The sequence below is a fragment of the Gymnoscopelus braueri genome (assembly GCF_963280865.1).
Source record: "Gymnoscopelus braueri genome assembly, chromosome: 4".
NCBI classification, from domain to species: domain Eukaryota; kingdom Metazoa; phylum Chordata; class Actinopteri; order Myctophiformes; family Myctophidae; genus Gymnoscopelus; species Gymnoscopelus braueri.
The window spans coordinates 5,126,651-5,148,111 of record NC_137605.1 but is presented as its reverse complement, the minus strand read 5'-3'; the positions used below and the strand labels follow the sequence as shown (position 1 = coordinate 5,148,111).

General features: G+C 40.3%; 1 protein-coding gene across 1 annotated transcript in view; it reads right to left on the bottom strand.

Moving 5' to 3' along the window:
- Positions 1–510: 510 nt before the first annotated feature.
- The window catches only part of LOC308083820 (peroxisomal carnitine O-octanoyltransferase-like), a 36,629-nt gene continuing 15,678 nt past the window's right edge, over positions 511–21,461 (bottom strand). Inside the window, exons 8-17 of the mRNA XM_080426215.1 lie at positions 19,233–19,358; positions 17,305–17,406; positions 15,041–15,124; positions 14,086–14,193; positions 12,080–12,210; positions 9,319–9,442; positions 7,328–7,406; positions 6,204–6,297; positions 4,678–4,797; positions 511–3,803 (exon numbers count right to left, since the gene is read on the bottom strand). Of these exons, the coding sequence (XP_080282341.1) occupies positions 3,683–3,803; positions 4,678–4,797; positions 6,204–6,297; positions 7,328–7,406; positions 9,319–9,442; positions 12,080–12,210; positions 14,086–14,193; positions 15,041–15,124; positions 17,305–17,406; positions 19,233–19,358 (1,089 nt within the window). The 3' untranslated portion in view covers positions 511–3,682. The remainder of the gene's footprint in view (positions 3,804–4,677; positions 4,798–6,203; positions 6,298–7,327; positions 7,407–9,318; positions 9,443–12,079; positions 12,211–14,085; positions 14,194–15,040; positions 15,125–17,304; positions 17,407–19,232; positions 19,359–21,461) is intronic.

The window sequence follows — 21,461 nt, the reverse complement described above, 5'->3', positions numbered from 1 at the left end:
ATTGATACTTTGCAAAATAGCCATTTGTTTGGGGCGAAAAGCTCTTTTATTTATTTTTTCATAAGGCTCACCAGATCAAACTGGAAAATAACATCTAACTTGATTACAATTTGTTTTGTAAATGTACAACAACTATCGGTGAGAGGAGAGACCATATTATGCGAAGCCTGATCGTTATGTTCATGTTCATAATTGTACCCGTTTGGTGGAGTCCGTTCCTACACATTAAAACATAGGAGAATAGCCAAACAGACATTCTTTTGTGCACGGATTCCATTTTCTTTTTACCAGCTGAGAATGCAACCATGCTTGTCAGCTTTACCTCAGCTAACACAAGCTAATACTGTTAAATCATTTAACCAAGTTGTTAAGAAAACCTCTCATCTCAGTTAGAATCACTGCGGAAAGCACACTATTACATTCAAATCACTGATTCGATTCATGTTAGTACGTTAGTAAGAAATAACTGCAACAAGTTGATTGAAATAACTGCAACAAATTGAAATAAAATCAAGGTAAAACTATAAGACATGAATCATTGGATGCAGCCAAGCTGCAACCTTTGCATTGATCTGTGCTCAACATTAAACACGATTACTTCCAAGTAAGTTCAAGGCCAAAAACAAAAAGGCCAGTTGACTGAAAGCGTGGTCAGTTGCATAAACTCACAGTAATACAGTACTGGCCTCAGATTAGTCTTAACCACTATATGGTTCACCGGAGTCCCTCAGAGCTCTATACTAGTAGCTTTTTTGTTTTCTGTTATTGAGGGGTAAGCTTTTGCAGGGAAATAGCCTCGAGCTATTGAGCTTGTCGATCTACTATTTTCTGCAAAAGCTTTCCCCACAATACGAAGGCTGGGGTTTAAGTGGTTATACCTGATTTCATACTTTGTCATATTACAGCATCTTGTGTAAGACACCGTTGTACAACAGTAAATATTAGAGGGGATGTACGTGATATTTCCGTTAATATACGTTTTGAAATTTGAATAGCTCTATACTCAGTATATGTACAGTAACAGGGGTTTCCCCGTCTCGCCAACTCTTTAATAAGCATAAAATACATTTTCAGGTTGGGATACCAACTGTATCCAGTCAGGAGAGAGAACTCATACAGGATACAGGATAAACAAGTTAATTTGGAAGCGATGAAACAACAAATGAGCAGACAAAATTGGAACTGGAACACTATGAAATTGAGTTCCCTTCCGCCTCCATGACTGGATGAAATTGGTATCCCACCTGAAAAAGTATTTTGTATTTACTAATGAGCTAGAGAGATGGGTAGATCCCAGTTACTGAACAAACAAATTTATAGCATTGATTACTATCACAATACGAAGCTTTAACGTTCTAACAAAAAACATACACCCTTTAAGAAACCCCTATGAGTCTGTGTGCAGCATAAAAATTAAGGCCAACTTATTTTGTGGCACACAATTATCTCCCCTCCATTCCGAATGAAATTGTCATGCTTACAGCAAAACATCCAAGAAATGTAGCTAGCATCTTTTTTTCTAATCTAGGGCTTGTTATGTCAGGAATATATGGCAACCATTTGACCATGTTTCCTGCCATCAAAAGAAGGCTATCTGACCAAACATCATGTGAACTGTAAAACAGACATGCATTTTGCATGTATAGTTTCTATCTACAGTATGTTTAATAGGCTCTATGCACAGCAGCTAAATTGGGGGGAAAAAATGGGATACAATGATACTAACTAAGGTTGTGTTCCATTCTGGTCAAACAGAGTCAGGGTGCTGACATTGTGCATGTTGGCTCACTGGAAACACTCTGCTACACCAGTGGGTCTCAAAGGGTGGTCCAGGCACCCTCATGGTTCCTTGAGGGGGTTCCAAATGGCCCCTTATGGGCATGGGCGGTTTAATGCACTATGCAGACAACACAATCGTGTGGAACCCCGATACAGAGGGTTCCCCTGGGCTGCCCCCTAAAAGTCAACGATTAGCAGTTGATTTTTTCCAATAGCGTGAGGTAGTTTCAATCGGCTACGTGTCTACTTCTATTTCCAGTGGTACGATTTCAAAATAAAACATGTGATGAATGATCACATTACAAGAATAGATTAAAAAAAAGGGCTCTAGTTTTGAAATGCTTTGAGAGGAAACAGAGGCCCCTTGAGGACGTTCGTCAAGCCTGTGTTCTTCCGTGCGTAAAAGCAACACGAACATAATGGAATATAAACACAAGACTTTGGGGCAAAAGTTCATATTTACCATGCTCTCTGAAACCAAGACAATGTAGGCCTAATGGCCTATGGAACAAAAGTGTGTTCTCTTTCATCATCCTTTGCAGCAGGTGAGTAATTAATCTAATGCTGGCTAAAGTTGCCTACAGATACAGAACTTTACAGTATACATTCTGCACTGCACGCAGTGATGCGTCACATTGTCTCAATTAAATTGTCTGCCGTCATAAATTTAGTTGTCTAAAAATGCTCAAATATCAATATGGCATTAGCTCTTCTCTTGTTGCACAAATGTATGTGGTCTACTCAGCACTGAAATGTTTGCAAATGTAGGCTATATATGTAGGCTATATATTTAGTCATGAAGACAAGCTTGTAGATAAGCATTTTTGGGGGAAATCGCAGATATCTATTGGCAAATTCATTGGAATGTATTTCTGTCTGTATCCGAGTTAAGTTCAGTTAACTCGGATCCGAGTTAAGTTCTCCTTAAAAGTTCTTGAAAATAGTTGGCGTTCTGCTGTAGTAGGTATGTGCTCTCCTTAAATCCTTAATCTAATCATCTAAAATGATTGGTTAGGTAATTAATCCCAACTAAAATGACAACAAATAGGCTTCCTCTACGTCATCACATCAATCTGTGATGGACATTAGGATGACCTTAATTAAAGCATCTTTCTGAACTCCAATCCTCCTGTACCAATGCTTTAAGTTAAAATTGTATTTATATCTATGGGGGAATGCTGATATTATGTTTAATTTGTATGATAAAAACGTTAATTAAACTGCACTTTTACACTGCACTGTCCATACTCAAGTTCATACTCAATTATGACAATTTTTCAGTATAGGTATTGTACAGTTGGGGGGGGCAAACTTAAGCTTTGCATGTTAAATCCGCCACTGCTTACGGGTGTGTAACTCTGAGAGTTATGGGGGTTTAAATTAAGAAGTTTGAGAGCCACTGTGCTACACTAAATGGAACAGAGCCATGATTAGTATAAGTGAGCCTCTTCCTTACTTACGTCACAGGTCTTACCAATTTCTTTCCCATATGGCTGCTGTGCATAGAGCCTATTGCTATGTGTCCACACGTTTTATGCACACTGTCTCTCCCTTCCGGCAGAGAGAGGTAAGTGCAGCAATGTACTTGACATTGCTATTCAGAGCAGACACGATTATATACAGTAGTGCTTATTAGTACTTTGTCGTACGACAGTGTCACGTGCTGAAAATAGCAGATCTACAAGCTCATAACAAGCTCAATAAGTATAAATCGGGCTCAAGTCAGTCTTGCATTAGTCAACAAGGAAGTGTGTTTTATGCGTCCGGTTAAAGTCAGCTGTCAAGTTTGACCAAACGTTTTCCTTTAATCAAAGAGAGCAGTTTTATGCAACTGGTCGGTGCTGGGATCAGCTACACTGTGGACGTTGTACTGAGCTGGCCTGGGGTCAGTGGATCAGTCGGTTTACAGCTGTGAGGTGGTGGCTAGGTGTAGGATATCCTGGAAGGAGGCGCACAGGTTCTGGTAGAACCGCTCTGCGTCTGTCTGGGGGTCCGATTTCCACGCCGTGACAGAAGCCACGATCCTGAAGTCAAAGACAGAGACGTTAAATAGTGTTGCTGTCCGGCAGAAACCAGCTAATTCCATGTTTCCGCTTTTCCATAAATCAGTGCTATGGAACACCCTTTACGTCTGTCTGTTGGTAAAAAAAATATTGAACCAATAAAAAGTATTAAAAAGCGCTTCTGACAAAAGCAGCTAACTCCATTGGATCCTCAAACTTTCTGCTAAACCACCAAAGGGGGGTGGAGTTGCTGGTTTTGCTGGCTCCAGGCTCCACCCCCTTTTGACCTCCAACCTCATTGTGAGCTTGGAGGTCCATTCAGCTGTTCTTATCAATGATGAACAAAGCCTCATAACTAACACTTTTGTCTTGTTCCTTTCATTTCCTGAAAAATGTACATTTTGGAGTTAGCTGGTTTCTGCCCGACAGCAGAGATATATAGAATGTGTTGGTGCTCTTCAACTGAGCAAGATCTACTGTGTTCTAATGCACTGATTCCCAAACTTTGTATAGCTCGAGAGAGACCCAAAAGACACATCTGATGTCTCCCTGGGACCCAAACTAGCGAATCTACAAGCTCACAACAGTGTGGGCTTGTAAATCTGCTATTTTTTTTCACTACTTTTTCATTCATGGAATTCCTTTGATTTCATGAATTTCTTTTGAACTTCATACTTGAAAGATTTTTATTTAACTATTTTGGGGGAAAAAAATACAGTTGTAGGAAACATGCACTGAAAAATGTTTTTTAAAATAAAAATAAAAATGTTAGTAAAAAAATACTCGTGACCCATAGAAATGAGTCTGTGTGACCCAAACACGGTCGCCGCCCTAATGTTAGGAGAAACACCGCTATGATGTATGGACACAGGGTTCTACATCAGTCACCACTCACCTGTCGTCTCTAATACGGTAGAAGACGCCGTAACCATGGTGCACCATGGGAGCTACGGCGCCCAGAACAGTAGTGTAACCCACCAGGCTGGAGGACAGCACAAAGTTACCCCCACCACCACTGTAGAACACAAGACACAATATACAGAGTTCATTTTGACAGCTAATTTTGTTGTAGTTTTTTAGTCATAGTCATTTTAAATACAACTCCATTTAGTTTTAGTCACATTTTTTGTTAAATTAAATGTTTTAGTTTTAGTTGACTAAATTTCATGAGATTTTAGTCAACTAAATCTACAGTTGATTTAGTCGACTAAAATGCATGTTGGCGGGCCGTGATGGCGTCGTAATGCCTGATTTATATGAGCTGTTTGGAGAAAATAGACGATCTACAAGCTCACAACGCGTTGTGAGCTTGCAGATCGGCTATTTTCTGAGTGTGACACCCACACACAGACTAGTCTCTCCCTAACATTCTGTCTAGTCTTTATTTGTTGATGAAATTGTCAATACATTTAGTCATAGTTTTGGTTATCTTAGTTTTTTTGTTGTTCTCATCATAGTTTTTAGCCGACAAAATAATAACAAAATTAATTAAGTCACAAACATGCACATAGTCAGTGTTAAATGTCTCGACTAAAACTATAACGATTTTTTTCGGCAACTACCTTTTTCCACTGACGAAAACGAAATAAAAACTATGACTAAATATATTGACAATTTTGTCAACAAATAATAACTAGACTAAAATGTTAGGAAGGGACTAGTGGAGAAGAGATCCAGGAGAACTAAGACACGTCATTTCATGCTTGGTTGTGCGGGTGTCACGATTGTGCGGGTGTCCGATCTACAAGCACACAACGTGCCAGAGGTGTCATTGTGAGCTTGTAGATCGGCTATTTTCGGTAAACAGGTAAGTATAAATAGGAAGTTATGACGCCACCACAGTTATATTATTTTACAAGCCACAAACAGTAGTTAATGCATGAGGAAGTTGTCATCACTGTAGATGGAAACTCTACTCAGCTATTTAATAGTAGTAGCTGAACCATGCAAAATTCTAATTGATTGTGAATTGTTGCTATCTGTTTATATGTAGAGCATGTATGTATGTATGTACAGTTGGCGCCTAGTGAGTTTGTCGTTTCTCACGTTTCTCATTTGCTCCATGCAGCTAACCCACCTCACGCAGTAAATTTAGTTCCAAATACTACCACGAGGTGGCGCTTTGGAGTCACTAAACCCATGCCTTTTTTTTTGTTTCAAACAGACAGACAGACAGACAGACAGACAGACATACAGACAGACAGTATGCATGTCACTCTGCAACCACCAGAGGGGTGCAAGGAACACCAAAACAAACTGAAACAGCCATGCAGCTCCGCTATGCACAACTTTTGGTCGGTCTATTTTCAATGTATTTCAGAGCCTCCAGTGGCATCGCGCAGATATCCATTCCCAACACGAACAGTACAACCCAACGTGTGGTCTGTTGTGTGTATTTCTGATGGGTAAGTGTTACTGTACCTCTTGGCAAACATTGGATCCAGGAATATGTCTGGCGTGGGTATTCCCTCCTCCCCGGCGACCAAGGCCAGGCCTAGCAGGTGTCTGTCAAACCCTGGGAACAACAATCACTCTGTTGATGTGAGACACTGGAACTGTTGAGCACACTCACACTCACCCCCCACCTCCCACCCCTATACATAGCATAGGATGTAACATAGGAATGACCCTGGCTGGATGCATATCAATGGTCCATTGTGTGACCTGTTAAGCAATCCAATGCGGGGAACGCACCTCGTGTCATTTTAGATTTCTCTGGCTATTCAAAAATAGCAGATATACAAGCTCATAGTGCGACAATGGCGGCACAGAGTGCCGCGCTATGAGCTTGTATATCAGCTTTTTTTTATTGTTAACATTTGTGCATATCTTTAAACATACATATTTTTTAAAAGCAAACATGTGTAAAAAAAAAATGTTCCATGCAGGGTCCCCCCCCCCCCATAAGCAAAGATTTGAGTTACAAATGTTTGCTTTAAAAAATATATATATTCAAAGATATATATATTTTCACGATTTTTCTAAAAATAGCAGATCTACAAGCCCATGGCATGGCAAATGAGCTTGAATATCTGCTATTTTTGAATAGCCAAAGAAATCTAAAATGACAGAGATGCGTCCCCGGACTGAATGGGTTAAGTCAGGGGTCTTCAACGTTTTCAGGCCAAGGACCCCTATAGCTGAGAGAGAGATGAAGCAAGGACCCCCTCTATATTGTACAAAATTGTGTTACAGATTAAACTTTTTTTGTTTACATGGTCTGCTCTTTTTTCCCTCTACACCTATACCTCTTTGCCAAAAATAGCCGATCTACAAGCTCACAACGCCTCGCGCTGCGAGGCGTTGTGAGCTTGTAGATCTGCTATTTTTGGCTAAAGTTCTCCTCAGAAAAGGGACGCTAGGGTTCAAGTGGTTAAGGTAAAAAACAAAAATCATAGCACACAAAGATTTGGCGGACCCCCTGTAGTAACTCTGAGGACCCCCTAGGGGTCCCGGACCCCCTGTTGAAGACCCCTGGGTTAAGTACTGTTCTGAAGCAGTCAATGCAGCAGTACAGAGACACACAGTAACACACTGTAACTGACCCTGTGCATTCTGGGCTTCGGCCATCAGTTTGTTGTGTGTGCTGAGGGCCAGCAGCAGAGCCTTCCTCCTGGCATCAGTCTGACAGAGAAACAACAAACACATTGTAGTCAGTGGTCTGGGGACCCCCGAGGGGCCTTGACGGGGGTTCCAGGGGGTCCCCTAGGTAAATGACTGATACAACTAGAGAACGTACAAGAATGTCTATTTAAAAAAATTGTTGATAAAGTAGTAGTATGCTTCTATGGATTCTACTGGTTCTACTGGAGTGAAGACCCGCTCCTTGCTGCCTTTCCAGCCAATGGCAGGTCGTTTCCGACCTGCCACCAGCTTTTTCAAGATGGTGGATTTGAATTGGCCGAAAAAAAGTGGCTTCAAAACGGGGCAGTAGAAACCAATGGGTGACGTCGTGGCTCCATTCATTTTTAAACTCTATGCTTAATCCATGAAGATACCGGAGATACGATTCTACAAATGTCAACAGTTTTCTGAAAAACGCACGTTTCTATATCAGTGGTGCTCAAACGTTTTCATGCCAAGGACCCCAAAAATTATATGTATTTGGCCGCGGACCCCCAGCTGAAAATATTTTGTTCCAGGGACCCCCCCCCCCCCAACCAGAAGCAAAGATTTGAGTTACAAATGTTTGCTTTAAAAAATGTATATATTCCAAGATTTGCAAAACTTTTCACTAGTGCCACGCTATGAGCTTGTAGATCTGTTATTTTTTTAATAGCCAAAGAAATCTAAAATGACACAGATGCGTTCCCGGTCTTAAACCAAGCACACCTGGGGTGATAGGGCATTTTCCGTTGCAGCACCCACCCTCTGGAACCCACTCCCACCTCACATCAAAACCGCCCCCACCCTTGCCGTGTTCAAAACCTCCCTCAAAACCCACCTCTTCAGAACTGCTTTTCCCACCTAGCCTGATCTCCTACCACCTTTTCAACTGCCATCCAACTTTTGTTTTATTCCCTGGCCCTCTGCAGCCTTTTTAACTTTTTAACTTTTATTCTCGAGATTCTCTTATTAAAGTTGTTTTGTTTTGTTTTTATTTTGCTCTTCTTAGTTCTATGTAAAGCGTCTTTGAGTATTCAGAAAAGCGCTATATAAATCCCAGGTATTATTATTATTATTATTATTAATGGATTGAAGCCTATAAACTTAGTGGACTATGGAGCCAACACAGGAGCCTATTGGCAAAATCCTTTTTTAACCCTCTGCACTTTAATGTCTTCACCGAAAATAGCCGAACTGCAAGCTCACAATGCGTTTCGTGAGCTTGTTAAATCACCTATTTTCGCAAAATGTCCGCCCCCCCCCCCCCCCCACTCTGAATAGGGTTAACTCTTTTTAACGCCATCGACGCGTTTTCGAGTCAAATGCTACTTAACCCACCCACGCCATCGACGCGTTAGACGCGCTGATAGCTTTTTCATTGTTTAATCTGTGATCACGCTGTTCCGTTTATTTTTCACCAGCAGATTCTGTTTTTGTTTTTTTCTCACTCACCCGGATCCGGATTCATGACCCAGATTCCGTTTTCCGGTTCTCGGAAGGCCTTTTTTAGGCCTTTTAGGCCAGAATAGGGAAAAACACGTTTTTTTTCACACGGTATAAAAAAACGAACGGAGAGCTCTAGTTCTATTTTCTTTAGTCTGGATGACGAACAGTTATCGTCGTCGTGTATACCAACGGTCTGAAGCCCGATCGGCGAGCTGCGAAAACGTCACATCCGGATATGACGTATGGACTGTTTGAGCCTGTTTGGGGGGGGGTGGTCGAGCGAGTGAGCGAGTGATCAAGAGGTCGATCTGCTGCTCTCTGCTGGTCGCTCTGTCGTGTGTGTTTAAAAACGCAGCCAGACAAACTTAAATGAATTTAAATAACAAAATAACAAAACAAAAAAAACACGAAAATCGCTGGCACTGGGGGAGTACTTTATGAAAATACTCTGGCAGTAATAGTATGACACCGTGTGAACGCTTACGGTGCATGTGGGGTCCAGCATGGCCTGGCACCAGCTCACAGCCTCGGCGGTACACGGCCTCATGGTCTCGGTTCTCCCGTGATAGAACCTGCGGGTCATTGCCGTCTCATAGCAGCTGCCAGGCCTGAGACAAGGAAGAGACAGAGCAGGATAGTTTTATTTACATCATATTTTGTGTAAACCCATTCAATCCAGGAACGAAATATTTTTTTAAATCGTGAAAACTTTTGAAAATCTTTGAATATTATTTTTAAAGATCAGTGTTTTAACCCAGCAACCCTATGTAGATTACGCCACTGCTGAAAAGCATCCCAGCCCAAACAGTAACGTAACTAATAATTGGGCCGCGCGACCCGGAAATGACCGTAATAATCCTAAAACGGGAGCAAAACTATTTTTCAAAAAAATGGGGTGGCCCACCGGCCGTTTGCCCTGTCTTGGCGGCCTGGAATGGCGCGGCCGTTCTGGAATTGTCCCAAATTTCCCAGTGGCCAGCACGTCCCTGCCGGGAACGCATCTGTGTCATATTAGATTTTAGCAATAACCATTATTTTATTATTCTATGATTTCTAGATCTGCTATTCAAAAATAGCAGATCTACAAGCTCATAGCACGGCACCGCGTGCCACAATACAAGCTTGTAGATCTTTTTTTTAATCGTGAACATTTGGACAAATCTTTAAATATATATATATTTTTCAAAGCAAACATTTTTAAGTCAAATATTTGCTTCTGGGGATTCTATAAATGTCTTCTAAATCCTAAAAAAATGTTTTCCTAAACTTATGTTGCTATAATATCAGTGGTTCTCAAACTTTTTTCATGTCAAGGACCCCCAAAATGATATGCATTTGTCCGCGGACCCCTATGTCAAAATATGTTGTTCCAGGGACCCGCAGAAGCAAAAAATTGACTTAAAAATGTATACTGTATTTTCAAAGATTTGCACACATTTTCACGATTCTTAAAAAAATAAAAATAGCAGATATACAAGCTCATGATGTCTGTTATTTTTGAATAGCCAAAGAAATCTTAAAATGACACAGATTTAATGGGTTAATGTGCAACCAGAGAATATAGGTCACCCCGGTTTCCTTATGTGAGAGCTGCGCCTGAAAGAGTTACACCTCCAGAGTGTGTTTGCACTGAGAATATAAATATATATATTGTAAATGTCAGCGGAGTTGGATTTTACTGACCTTATAAATAACATCTTAGAGAAAAGAAGGAGAAAGCCCTTATGATATCAGCAAAGAGAAGTCAAATAGGCTATAACCTCGTAATTCAGGCTCGCGTTTAGGTTCGATGCCTGGCCTTCGTTGCATGGTGAATAGTGGTTTGAGCGGCGCAGACTGCTTGTAAACAAAAATTATGTCACCTTAACTGCTCTGTTTACATCGTCTTTGTGCGTTCTGTTCAATATGCTTGTCTAGCCAATCCGATTACTTAAAAGGGATAGTTCACCCCAAAAAATATGAAAATGTTTCTATCAATTAGTCACCCCCATTCCTAAGCCAATATTTTGATGACCAGCGGACTGGTAGCCAGCGGTTCCGGTAGGAGACATAAAGGAGACTATTTGTGTCTCCTACCCGAACCTGCTGCCGGTCATCAAATTATTGGCTTAGGAATGCGACAAAAACAAAACAAAAAAACCCTTTAAGGCCTAGTTTATTGGGTTTGGTGAGTTTGTGTCACTGTCTGAGCTACGGGACGTTGTGTTGCTCCAGACCTGCTGGTTATAGATCTGTTCTCTCTAACATCCATCTTTCTACACGCTACATTACATGTGGACTTCAAAGACATTAAACGTTACGAGTTGACAGCATAAGTTGTGTCTGGGGCGCTCAGGGTTAGGTGGCACAGTGGTTAAAGGGCAAGACCACTTTGGTAGCGGTTTGGTTTGTGTAGTTACCTTGCCATGATGTAACTCCAAAGGTGGACAAGAAATGAAAAATAATTGCTCCATTAATTAGAAATTGATAATTAAAAATATGCTCCCCATTGACTTACATTGTACACTGAAACAGCTCTCAAAGTCACTCTTTTAGCCCATAAACGAACACAAACTAAGCTGATTCAGACAATATAGAGCATCACTAAACCCAGTACTGTTAATTTTTTTAATATAAATGTCAACTTCCTGATCATTTTACTATTTGAAGATCCGGATCCGCCGATCCAGTCCAGGTTTTCTTTTGAATAAAAATAGCTAAATCAACAGTAAGTTAACATTTTTATTTAAAAAAGAAAACATTACTGGGTTTGGTGATGTTCTATATTGTCTGAATCGACTTTGTTTACATTCGTTTACATGCTAAAAGAGCGACTTTGAGAGCTGTTTTACTGTACAATGTAAGTCAATGGGGAGCATATTTTGAATTATCAATTTCTAATCAATGCAGCAATTATTTTTTATTTCTTGCCCACCTTTGGAGTTACATCATGGCGAGGTAACTACACAACCCAAACCTCTACCAAAGTGGTCTTGCCCTTTAAGTCCCTGTCCACCACCGCGGATGTATTGGGTTCAAATCCACCGTGGTGCATCCGGCTTTGTCGAGCGTCTATACGAACACAACTGGCCCGTGTTCGGGGGAAGGGAAGCAGAGAGGGTGATATCACTGCGAGTCAGCAGGATGCAACAGCAGTGACAACTCAGAAATGTGTGTGGGGAGGAATTCGTTGGCATAACGACTAAATCGGAGAGAAAAAGGGGTAAAAATAACAAAAAAACAAACAAACAAGTTGTGTCCGGTACCTTCCATGGATAGTGTGGTAGGTCAGCTGCATGGCCAGCTGAACAAACGTGTCGGGGTGAAGCTTCCTCTGTTTGATGTCAGTTTTTCCAAACGAGGTGAAGGCGCGGCACACAACCTGCAGGTCCTGGGTCTGTACAACCACAGAGAAACCCATTAAAGGGACATTTTTGGACCACGGTTTTCTTACCTTTTCTATGATGTTATGATATCCTAGGATGAATGGTACAGTAGAAAAATGTCATAACTCCATCCTGGGTCCACCACAGCTAGATCGCATATTTTGATAGCTTTTTTTTTTAGATCTGACGTTCATAGTGACAGAACACTATGCAATATGATTGTCTTGAATGCGCCCCACCGGAAGTCTCGCTAGACAAGATTGAAATCTCGTCCAGCGAGACTAAACTTCTAAATGTTAAGTTGCTATAATATCAGTGGTTCTCAAACTTTTTCATGTCAATTATATGTATTTGGCTGCATACCCCCATCTCTGGGAGCTGGGACTCGATTAAAAACATTAATCTAATTAATTAGAGGCTTTGTAATTAATTAATCGCAATTAATCGCATATCAATATTTGACCTGAGAACAGTGAAAAGTATATTTTTTGTACTCAAGAACTGTACTTAAGTACAATTTTGAGGTATTTGCACTTGACTCTCAAGTATTTCCAATTTCTAATACTTTTACTTCTACTCCAGTAACTCCACTATATCTCAGAGGCAAATATTGTACTTTTACTCCACTACAATTATTTGAAAACTTTAGTCACTAGATTTAGATTATTAATATAAAACATACAGTAACCATGTGAAAATAGCAGATCTACAAGGCATTGTGAGCTTGTAGATCTGCTATTTTCCACCACTGGGGGCTGGTCGAGTGTGTTGTTGTTACTGTTGTTTTATAGGAGTTTAATGAATTATTAATAAAATCGCGCGCATGTGACCCCGCAACGCATCGGGGTGAACACACGGGACAAACGTGAGCGTAGGGGGGGGCATCCATTACAGATTCTGATTTGCCCAGCCAATATTATCAAGCAGGCTATGCAGGCGCGTCTTCATTCATGTTTTCATGCATTGTGCTTGCTGCAGTTTACTTTGTTGTCTGAGAAGTGAGAAACACGTCGGTTGGTGCACTGGTATGATCGGTCCGTCTGAAACTCGTCCAGTGAGAAACGTTCCGCGGTGCAAATATAGGTGCGATTAAAATGCGTAATTTCTTTTAGCGCGATAACTTTTCTGTAATTAATTGATCGAAATTAACGCGATAAAGTCCCGGCCCTACTTATGAATAAAATCCCATTTAGTTTTAGTCATATTTTAGTCATCTGAAATGTTTTACTGTTAGTCTAGTTTTAGTCGACTAAAATGTATTTTGGCGGAACTTGATGATAACGCCCGTTTTATACTTAAAAATAAGCCGATCGATAATAGCCGATCGAGAAGCTCACAACACGTCTGCAAGGCGTTGTGAGCTTGTAGATCGGCTATTTCTAGACCCGCACGCAACCAAGCATAAAATGACTGAATCTAGTCCCTCCCTGACATATTAGCCTAGTTTTTATTTGTAGACGAAATTGTCAATACATTTAGACATATAGTTTTTGTCACCATAGCTTAGTTTTTATTTAGTTTGTGTCAGTGAAAAAAGGTAGTCAACGAACATTTTTCGTTGACTATAATGTATAATCGACAAAATTAGTGCATTTAACCTGGCCTCCTTATTTTGGGCTTGTTTGAACTTTTTGAAGAATCTTGAAATGTTCACGTAATGACAACAACAACTAAATTGCTTATCTACAAGCTCACAACATGTCAACATGTAGATCGGCTAGGCTATTTCCATAGTGAGCTTGTAGATCGGCTATATCCGCTACTTGTGCGTGACACTGTGTGTTCCCCCAATTAAAAAAATAGCACTGCAACACTGGTACACAATAACATAGAGTATTAATTAAGGTATTACTACATTTCTAGTGTAGCGTGTGTTGCTCTCTCACCGTCTCCAGGTAGTGCTGCTTGGCGTGGCTGATGTCTCTCCTAACCGCTTCGTCCACAGTGAACACCAACTCCTCTGGAAACGCCATGGGCCTCACTGTGTATGTGCCCTGTACACACACGCACACACACACGCACACGCACACGTTTTGGAGAAAATAGGAGAGGGTTAACATGTTAAAATTCACTGAAACTGACAAACTGTACAAATGGTCTTCCCTCTACACCAAGTCACTTTGTCATAAATAGCATATCTACAAGCTCATGTGTCACAATGCAACACGCTGTGTGCATTTCTTTTGCCAAATATTAACCTATTTTCTCCGAATGTTGACCTAATTATAACATGCCCAGAATAGGGACACAAGGGTTCATGTGTGTTGCAGAAAAAGAGACATGCTGCTTCCAGAGCTAATTGGTCCTTTTCTCGATCCTGTTGACTGTTAACCACACTGAATAATCTCCTGAATTCAGCTGATAGATGTCGTTGAGAAAGTACAGTGACAGATTTTGGTTTTCTGAACTCCCGTCTGCAACTATGTAGTTTGGACTAGCACATAGAAACCCAGCAGTAAACAACATAATGTCATATTATGCTGGATAATATCTAAATATTACAGGTACCATAACTAGGTTTGTCAGCTTATCTGGATTAGTAATTTGAGCTGCAAATGAAAAACTATTGTAATGAGGCTGTCTGGTTGTATGTACAATATTTGCCCACAAGAGGGTGCAACCACAAAACTAACTTGAGCCACAGCTCAACTATGCTTGCAAAACCTACTGTTGTAGGTTTACTTGTTTACTCTTGTGTACTCATTTATGAGATGTAACAATAAAAATAACCTGACATGACCTCTATGTCATGTCATCATAATAAATACATAAATGATGTTTTGCGAATATTAAGGGAGAATCACGACACATAATGGTAAATAAAAGCTAAGCTGACCTTACCTTCCACATTCCATCCGTTGCCTTCAGCTGCTGGTCCACATAATAGCACAGAGACACCAGAACCATGGCATCGTACGGTGCATGCTGCAACACAATACACTACATTAATACACTATACAGTATACACTATATCACACATGGGCAACATACGGCCTGAGGGCCGGACCCCACCCTTAAAAAGGCAGCATTTTATGTTAATGGTTTTGAGGGAAATGTATTCAACTCGACTCCGATTAATTATTAGTAATTAATATGTACCATTTGAGTGCATACCTGCATTATATATTCCATCCATATGTACAGTAGCTACTTAATGTTAAATGTTTATAATGTGACAGAAGTGAAACAGTCTACCTTGAGTGCCATATTTATTACGCATATAATGCAATATGTTTGATAATGTGAGTGATACAGTACAGCTGTAAAAAATAATAATACAAATAAATAAATAGTTGGCCCTATTGTAAGCAGTCTGTCGTGTCTACCAAATGCATGCAGTTTTAACAAAATTCAGCAGCAGCACTATGTGTTTCAAGTTTCAATCCAATTGTCCAATGTGTGGCCTGTTAGCCCTGGAAAATAATTCTGCCCACCCCTGCACTATGAACAGTACACATATCATCTCCCTACAGAAGCTCAGGCAGCCCCTGGCCATAATGTCAAAGTGTCCTTGAGCAAGACACTAACCCCTGAAGCCACGAGTTATACTTCGCCGCACGATCGGTGTCGCACACTTAAAACAGCCGGTCTGTCTGTCTGATCGTCTGTTTTCAGTGTGAGACACGGTTGTGTGACAGAGCATGAATTTGGCTTGACTCCTCAAGATGAGCAGCTTGGTGCCTTGCATGGTTTCATCCACCATCGGTTTACGCACACACACACACACACACATTGTGTGTGTGTGTGTGTGTGTGTGTGTGTGTGTTCTTGTCAACTAGTTGTACGAACGCTTGTTTTATTGTTTTATTGGATCTTGTTTAGTCGATACACTTATTTTTTTTTTTTTTTGTTTTAGCTATTTTTGTCTCATCTGTTTAAGGAAATAGGTAGCTGATATAATGCACTTTTACCTTAGCGCTAGGTATACTCTTGGTTGCTTGTTTTTGCAGGAAATGCACTTCAGACTTCTGGTGATTAGTAGTTTTCGTTCCCTACCTATGTTGAATGCACTTATTGTAAGTCGCTTTGGATAAAAGCGTCTGCTAAATGACTGTAATGTAATGTATGTAATGTAGTGTGTGTGTGTGTGTGTGTGTGTGTGTGTGTGTGTGTGTGTGTGTGTGTGTGTGTGTGTGTGTGTGTGTGTGTGTGTGTGTGTGTGTGTGTATGGGTGAATGTAATGAATAATATTGTAAAGTGCTCTTGAGAAAATGCAACCACTGATTTGCCATTTAGCATAAAACAATGTCATATTTTTTACCATTAAATTGAACCATTTATAAGCTTCACAAATGGCACACACACACACAAAAAGTCGATCTACAAGCTCACAGTGTGTGTGTGAGGTTGTAAAATATGTAAATAATATGTAAATAATAATGTTAAATATGCCCAAAATAGGTACACAGGGTTGAAAATAGTTTAATTGTGAAACATTTTAAATAACCTCCAGATAAATAATTTCTCCAGAATGTTGAACCTAATAGCATCTCGCTCTACTTTACAAAATAAAAAACACATGTACATGTACACGCACACAATGCATACATAGTGTACACACATGCGTGCAAATAGTGCATAAAGCAGGGGTCTTCAACGTTTTTCAAGCCAAGGACCCCTTAACGAGAGAGCGATGAAGTAGGGACCCTCACTACATATTGTATAAAATGGTGTTGCAGATTAAACCTTTTCATATATTTCATAGATAGCTTCATAGACTTGTTTGACAGCACTATCATCTACAGTGTTGTGTACATTTATGTTTTAAAAATATATATATATTTTAGATTCATGTTAATGTGCATTTCTAGACGTTTAACCATTTAAACCCTCAATACTGACCTTTGAATCTGAACTTGGTCTGCTCTTTTCCCCCACTACACCAAACCCCTTTGCCGAAAATAGCAGATCTACAAGCTCACAGCGCCTCGCAGCGCAAGGCGTTGTGAGCTTGCTGCTATTTTCGGCAAATGATCCCCCCAGAATAGGGAAGCTATAGAATAAAATGAATGAATTTTTTGGCGCCCCCCCCCTGTAGTAACTCTGAGGACCCCCTGTTGAAGTACTGTACATGAATACATGTACACAACACATCATGTACTCACATCGCAGTTGGATCCAAATGTACCGTTAGAGAAACACAGGCTGTTGTAGGACTTATCTCCCCATCTGATGGTAGGATCACCTATCATCGCCTGCTGGGTTATCTGCAGGTTTACGGTTCACAAAGACACAAAGCTCTTCTCTTAGAAACAGTGCTTTGTCAAGGACCCCCAAATCAACACGTATTTGGCCACGGACCCCCATCTGAAACTATTCTGTGCCAGGGACCCCCCAGAAGTGAAGACTTGTGTCGAAATATACTAATTAAGGCTCAAAATGATTAAAAACTAGAAAAAAGTGCACAGGTCTACCAGGTCAGGTAGGTTATTGTGGGTCAGCAATGTTCAGAATTTGCCCATCAGGATGGAATGTGAAAAATCTAAAAATTGTTTTGCAAAAATAGGCCTCCTGGTGGTGCTGTAACAGGACAATGTGAAAAGGGTGGCATGTGTTCCTTGGCCTAGTGGGAATGTGCGTGCAAAGTTTCGCGGCAATCGGACACTGCGTTTATGTTGAGGAATTTTGTTCAAAACAAGCCACTCCTTTTTTTTTTACTTGGCCTATAGGGAGTGTGCGTGCAAAGTGTCACGCCGATCGGTCCAGTTATAGGTAAAAAACACGAATTAGCCTGTTATAGCGCCAACCTTATGGCGGATTAGAAAAATGTAGGGTGACATTTCTTCCTCGGCCTAGTGGCAATGTGTGTGCAAAGTTACACGGCAATCGCACGCTGTGTTCATGATGTGAGGCGTTTTGTTCAAAATCGGACCACTCCTGCAAACTTTGGAAGCCAATCTTAGCCAATCAGGATGGAATATGAAAAATCTGAAAGAACTGTTTGGTTTAATGACTATAGAGATACTGTGTACGATTTGCGTGATGTTTGGACAAAATCTGTAGGAGTGATATCAAAAGAATTGTTTTGCCTTCGGCCTGGTGGAGACAAAGATGTCCAAAAATGAAGATGAAAATGAAGACTTTTAAAAAATAGCAGCTGTACAAGCTCTGCTATTTTTTTTATAGCCAAAGCATAAAATATGGATAAAGTGGTTAAAATGATTGTGACACTATATTAACACATTTTGCTGGGAACCCCCCCACCTTGACAACCAATGTCTTAGAAACATCGATTCAAGGGACATCTCAGCCCTAAGATAAGTCAACTGCGTCTTTCAGTTGTATTTACCACTTGAGTCCTATTTTAAACGTACTCATACGGCGGAAATAGGTGATCTACAAGCCCACAACGGGTCGCATCACGGTGTGTTGAGCTTGTGATCATGTGCAATTTAAGCCATGTGCTATTTCTGACATTGTATTGTCCACTCCAGGCTGTAGTTTCTCAACATACCACAATAATTTGGTAATATTTCAGAATAAGTTTCATCCTTGTGAGTTTGTATGTGATGGTTGGCAGTCAGACTACGGGGATAATAAATCAGCTGTGCTTTTAGGTGAAACACTCCATGATTACATACTATATACAGCTGAGCTCACACTAAAGGATAATTGGGGAGATTTTGCGTCAGAAACTCCCGCCTGACAATTGAGGGTGGTCGCTGTTCGAGGCTGATCAGAACCGATTATTTACCCAGATTATCCAGTAGTGTGAGGTGTTCAATCTCCTTATAAAGGGATACCCCATTATCAAACATGTTTAATATTCATCTGGATGAACACGTCGCTACTGTCTGAATGGGACGGCAGAAGTAGACAAGCCTACTGTACAAGGAGACAGACGTGAAGTGAATGAGTAGACTTTTAAGATAGCGACCACTCAGTGAAAACAACCTGTGGCGCGTTGGACAGCTGAGGCTTGTTGATATGTGGCAACAGCAACTCCTGTAGTGTGAGCCCAGCATTAGATAGGTCATTGTTTTGTGTGTGTGCGTGTGCGTGTGCGTGTGCGTGTGCGTGTGCGTGTGTGTACCTGTGTGTAGTCGTGTGGGGTGGCAGACGGCTTGGACTGGTCCAGAGAGATGACGAACAGGCTGCTCTGAATGGTCTCCAGATGGCTCTTATTGATCGGATCAATACTGATCAGATAGTCTCTGGCCTGTAGAGACATGGCAAAAAAACTAATGTTCATGTCAAGGACCCCCCATCTGAAAATATGTTGTGCCAGGGACCCCCAGAAGAGAAGATTTGTGTTACAAAAATATAAATTGTGTTTTTTCTTTTTTTTTAGCAGATGTACAAGCTTGTGAACTTTTAGATCTGCTATTTTTCAATAGCTGACGTATAACCGGTTCAAATTGTCGTGATGCTGTATTAACTCATTCACTGCCTAGAACGACTAAAACGACTTTTGTCCTTTAAGCCCCCACTGCCAAGAACGACTAAAACGACTTTTAATTTTTTTTTCTTTTTTTTTTTCTTATTTATTTATTTAATTTTTAACCTAAAGACCAAGGAGATATGATTTGTTGAAGATCTAGACTCCAATCCACTTCCTTGTTAACTTAAAACTTAAACATTTTGTATCTTGGCTCCTGAGTACTTTCTTTTTCTATGAAAAATCTCTGGCAGTTTGTCAAACGCAAAAATAAAAAAGTTCTGGCAGTGAATGAGTTAACACATTTGGCTGAGGACCCCCTGGAACCCCCCCACCCCCCACCCCCCACCACCACTGGCATAAACAACAGAGAACAGTCCAGACTATAATAGATGAATGGATCATTTATATGTTGTGAAAATAACCCATTGACCACTTTCACACTTTCAAATGTGCTCCAGATAAATAACTTCATGACTAATGCAATCCATTGTGTGCGTGTGTGTGTGTGTGTGTGTGTGTGTGTGTGTGTGTGTGTGTGTGTGTGTGTGTGTGTGTGTGTGTGTTTTTATGACTGTATGTACTAGATATAGAAGGTATCAGCTAGCTATAAGCTATGTTACAGATCTACTAAAACCAGCAGGGGTCACTGCACTCACATGACAGCATGTTCATGTTTATGTGAGTGGAGAGACCCATGCTGCCCCACAAAGCCAAAAGTGCAGTAATTATGCAAAAAGATTAACCCATTAAGACACATCTGTGTCATTTTTTGATTTCCTTTGGCCATTCAAAAATCGTGGAAATTTGTGCAAATCTTTGAATATATATATTTTTTTAAAGTGAACATCTGTAACTCAAATCTTTGCTTCTGGGGGTCCCCGGAACGAAACATTTTGAGATGGGGGTCCGCGGCCAAATACATATCATTTTGGGGGTCCTTGACATGAAAAAGTTTGAGCACTGCTGATATTATAGCAACATAAGTTTTTTTCAGAAACCTGTTAGGATTTAGAAGACATTTGTAGAATCGCCAGAAAAAAAGATTTGCAAACATTTTCCACAATTTTTCAAAAAATAACAGATCTACAAGCTCCTAGTGCGGCACTCTGCGCCGCGCTATGAGCTTGTAGATCTGCGATTTTTTTATAGCCAAAGAAATCTTAAAATGACACAGATGCGTTCCCGGTCTTAATAAAATAACTTATTTTAAAAAAAAAAGGGTTTTCAATAGGCCAGCCAGCCAAAGGGATTATCAGTATATAAGTGATATTATATCACTTACTGTAGGTAAGGTATATCTGTTATTGAGGTCATTATTTATCCCCGAAAAAACACGAAGGCTAATTTGACCTTTGAGACACATACATAAGTCAGTGTGTCCAACAACCTACTTGCTGCACTTTGGGCTTTGCAGGACAGCATTGTCCACAATAAAGATCAATAGAGGCCATAGATAGAAAATGTACCTTTATCTGAGAGAGGCAACATAACATATACATAACATAAAATAGCAGATATACAAGCTCATAGCGCGGCACCGAGTGCCGCGCTATGAGCTTGTAGATCTGCTATTTTTTTTTTAAACATTGTGACAATTTGTGCAAATCTTTGAATATAAATATATTTTTAAACAAACATTTGTAACTCAAATCTTTGCTTCTGGGGGTCCCTGGAACAAAATGTTTTGAGATGGGGGTCCGCGGCCTTGTAAGCTTGTAGATTGGCTATTTCTGCTATTTTTACATGTATACAATTATTAAATAAAATATGTCAGTAATTTCTTTGTATGTTTCAGTTATTTGTCATACATGCCCATGTGCAATGTTTTATTATTAAGACTAAAGGGCAAAAATAAATTAAAAATTGTATTCAAATGTTCAA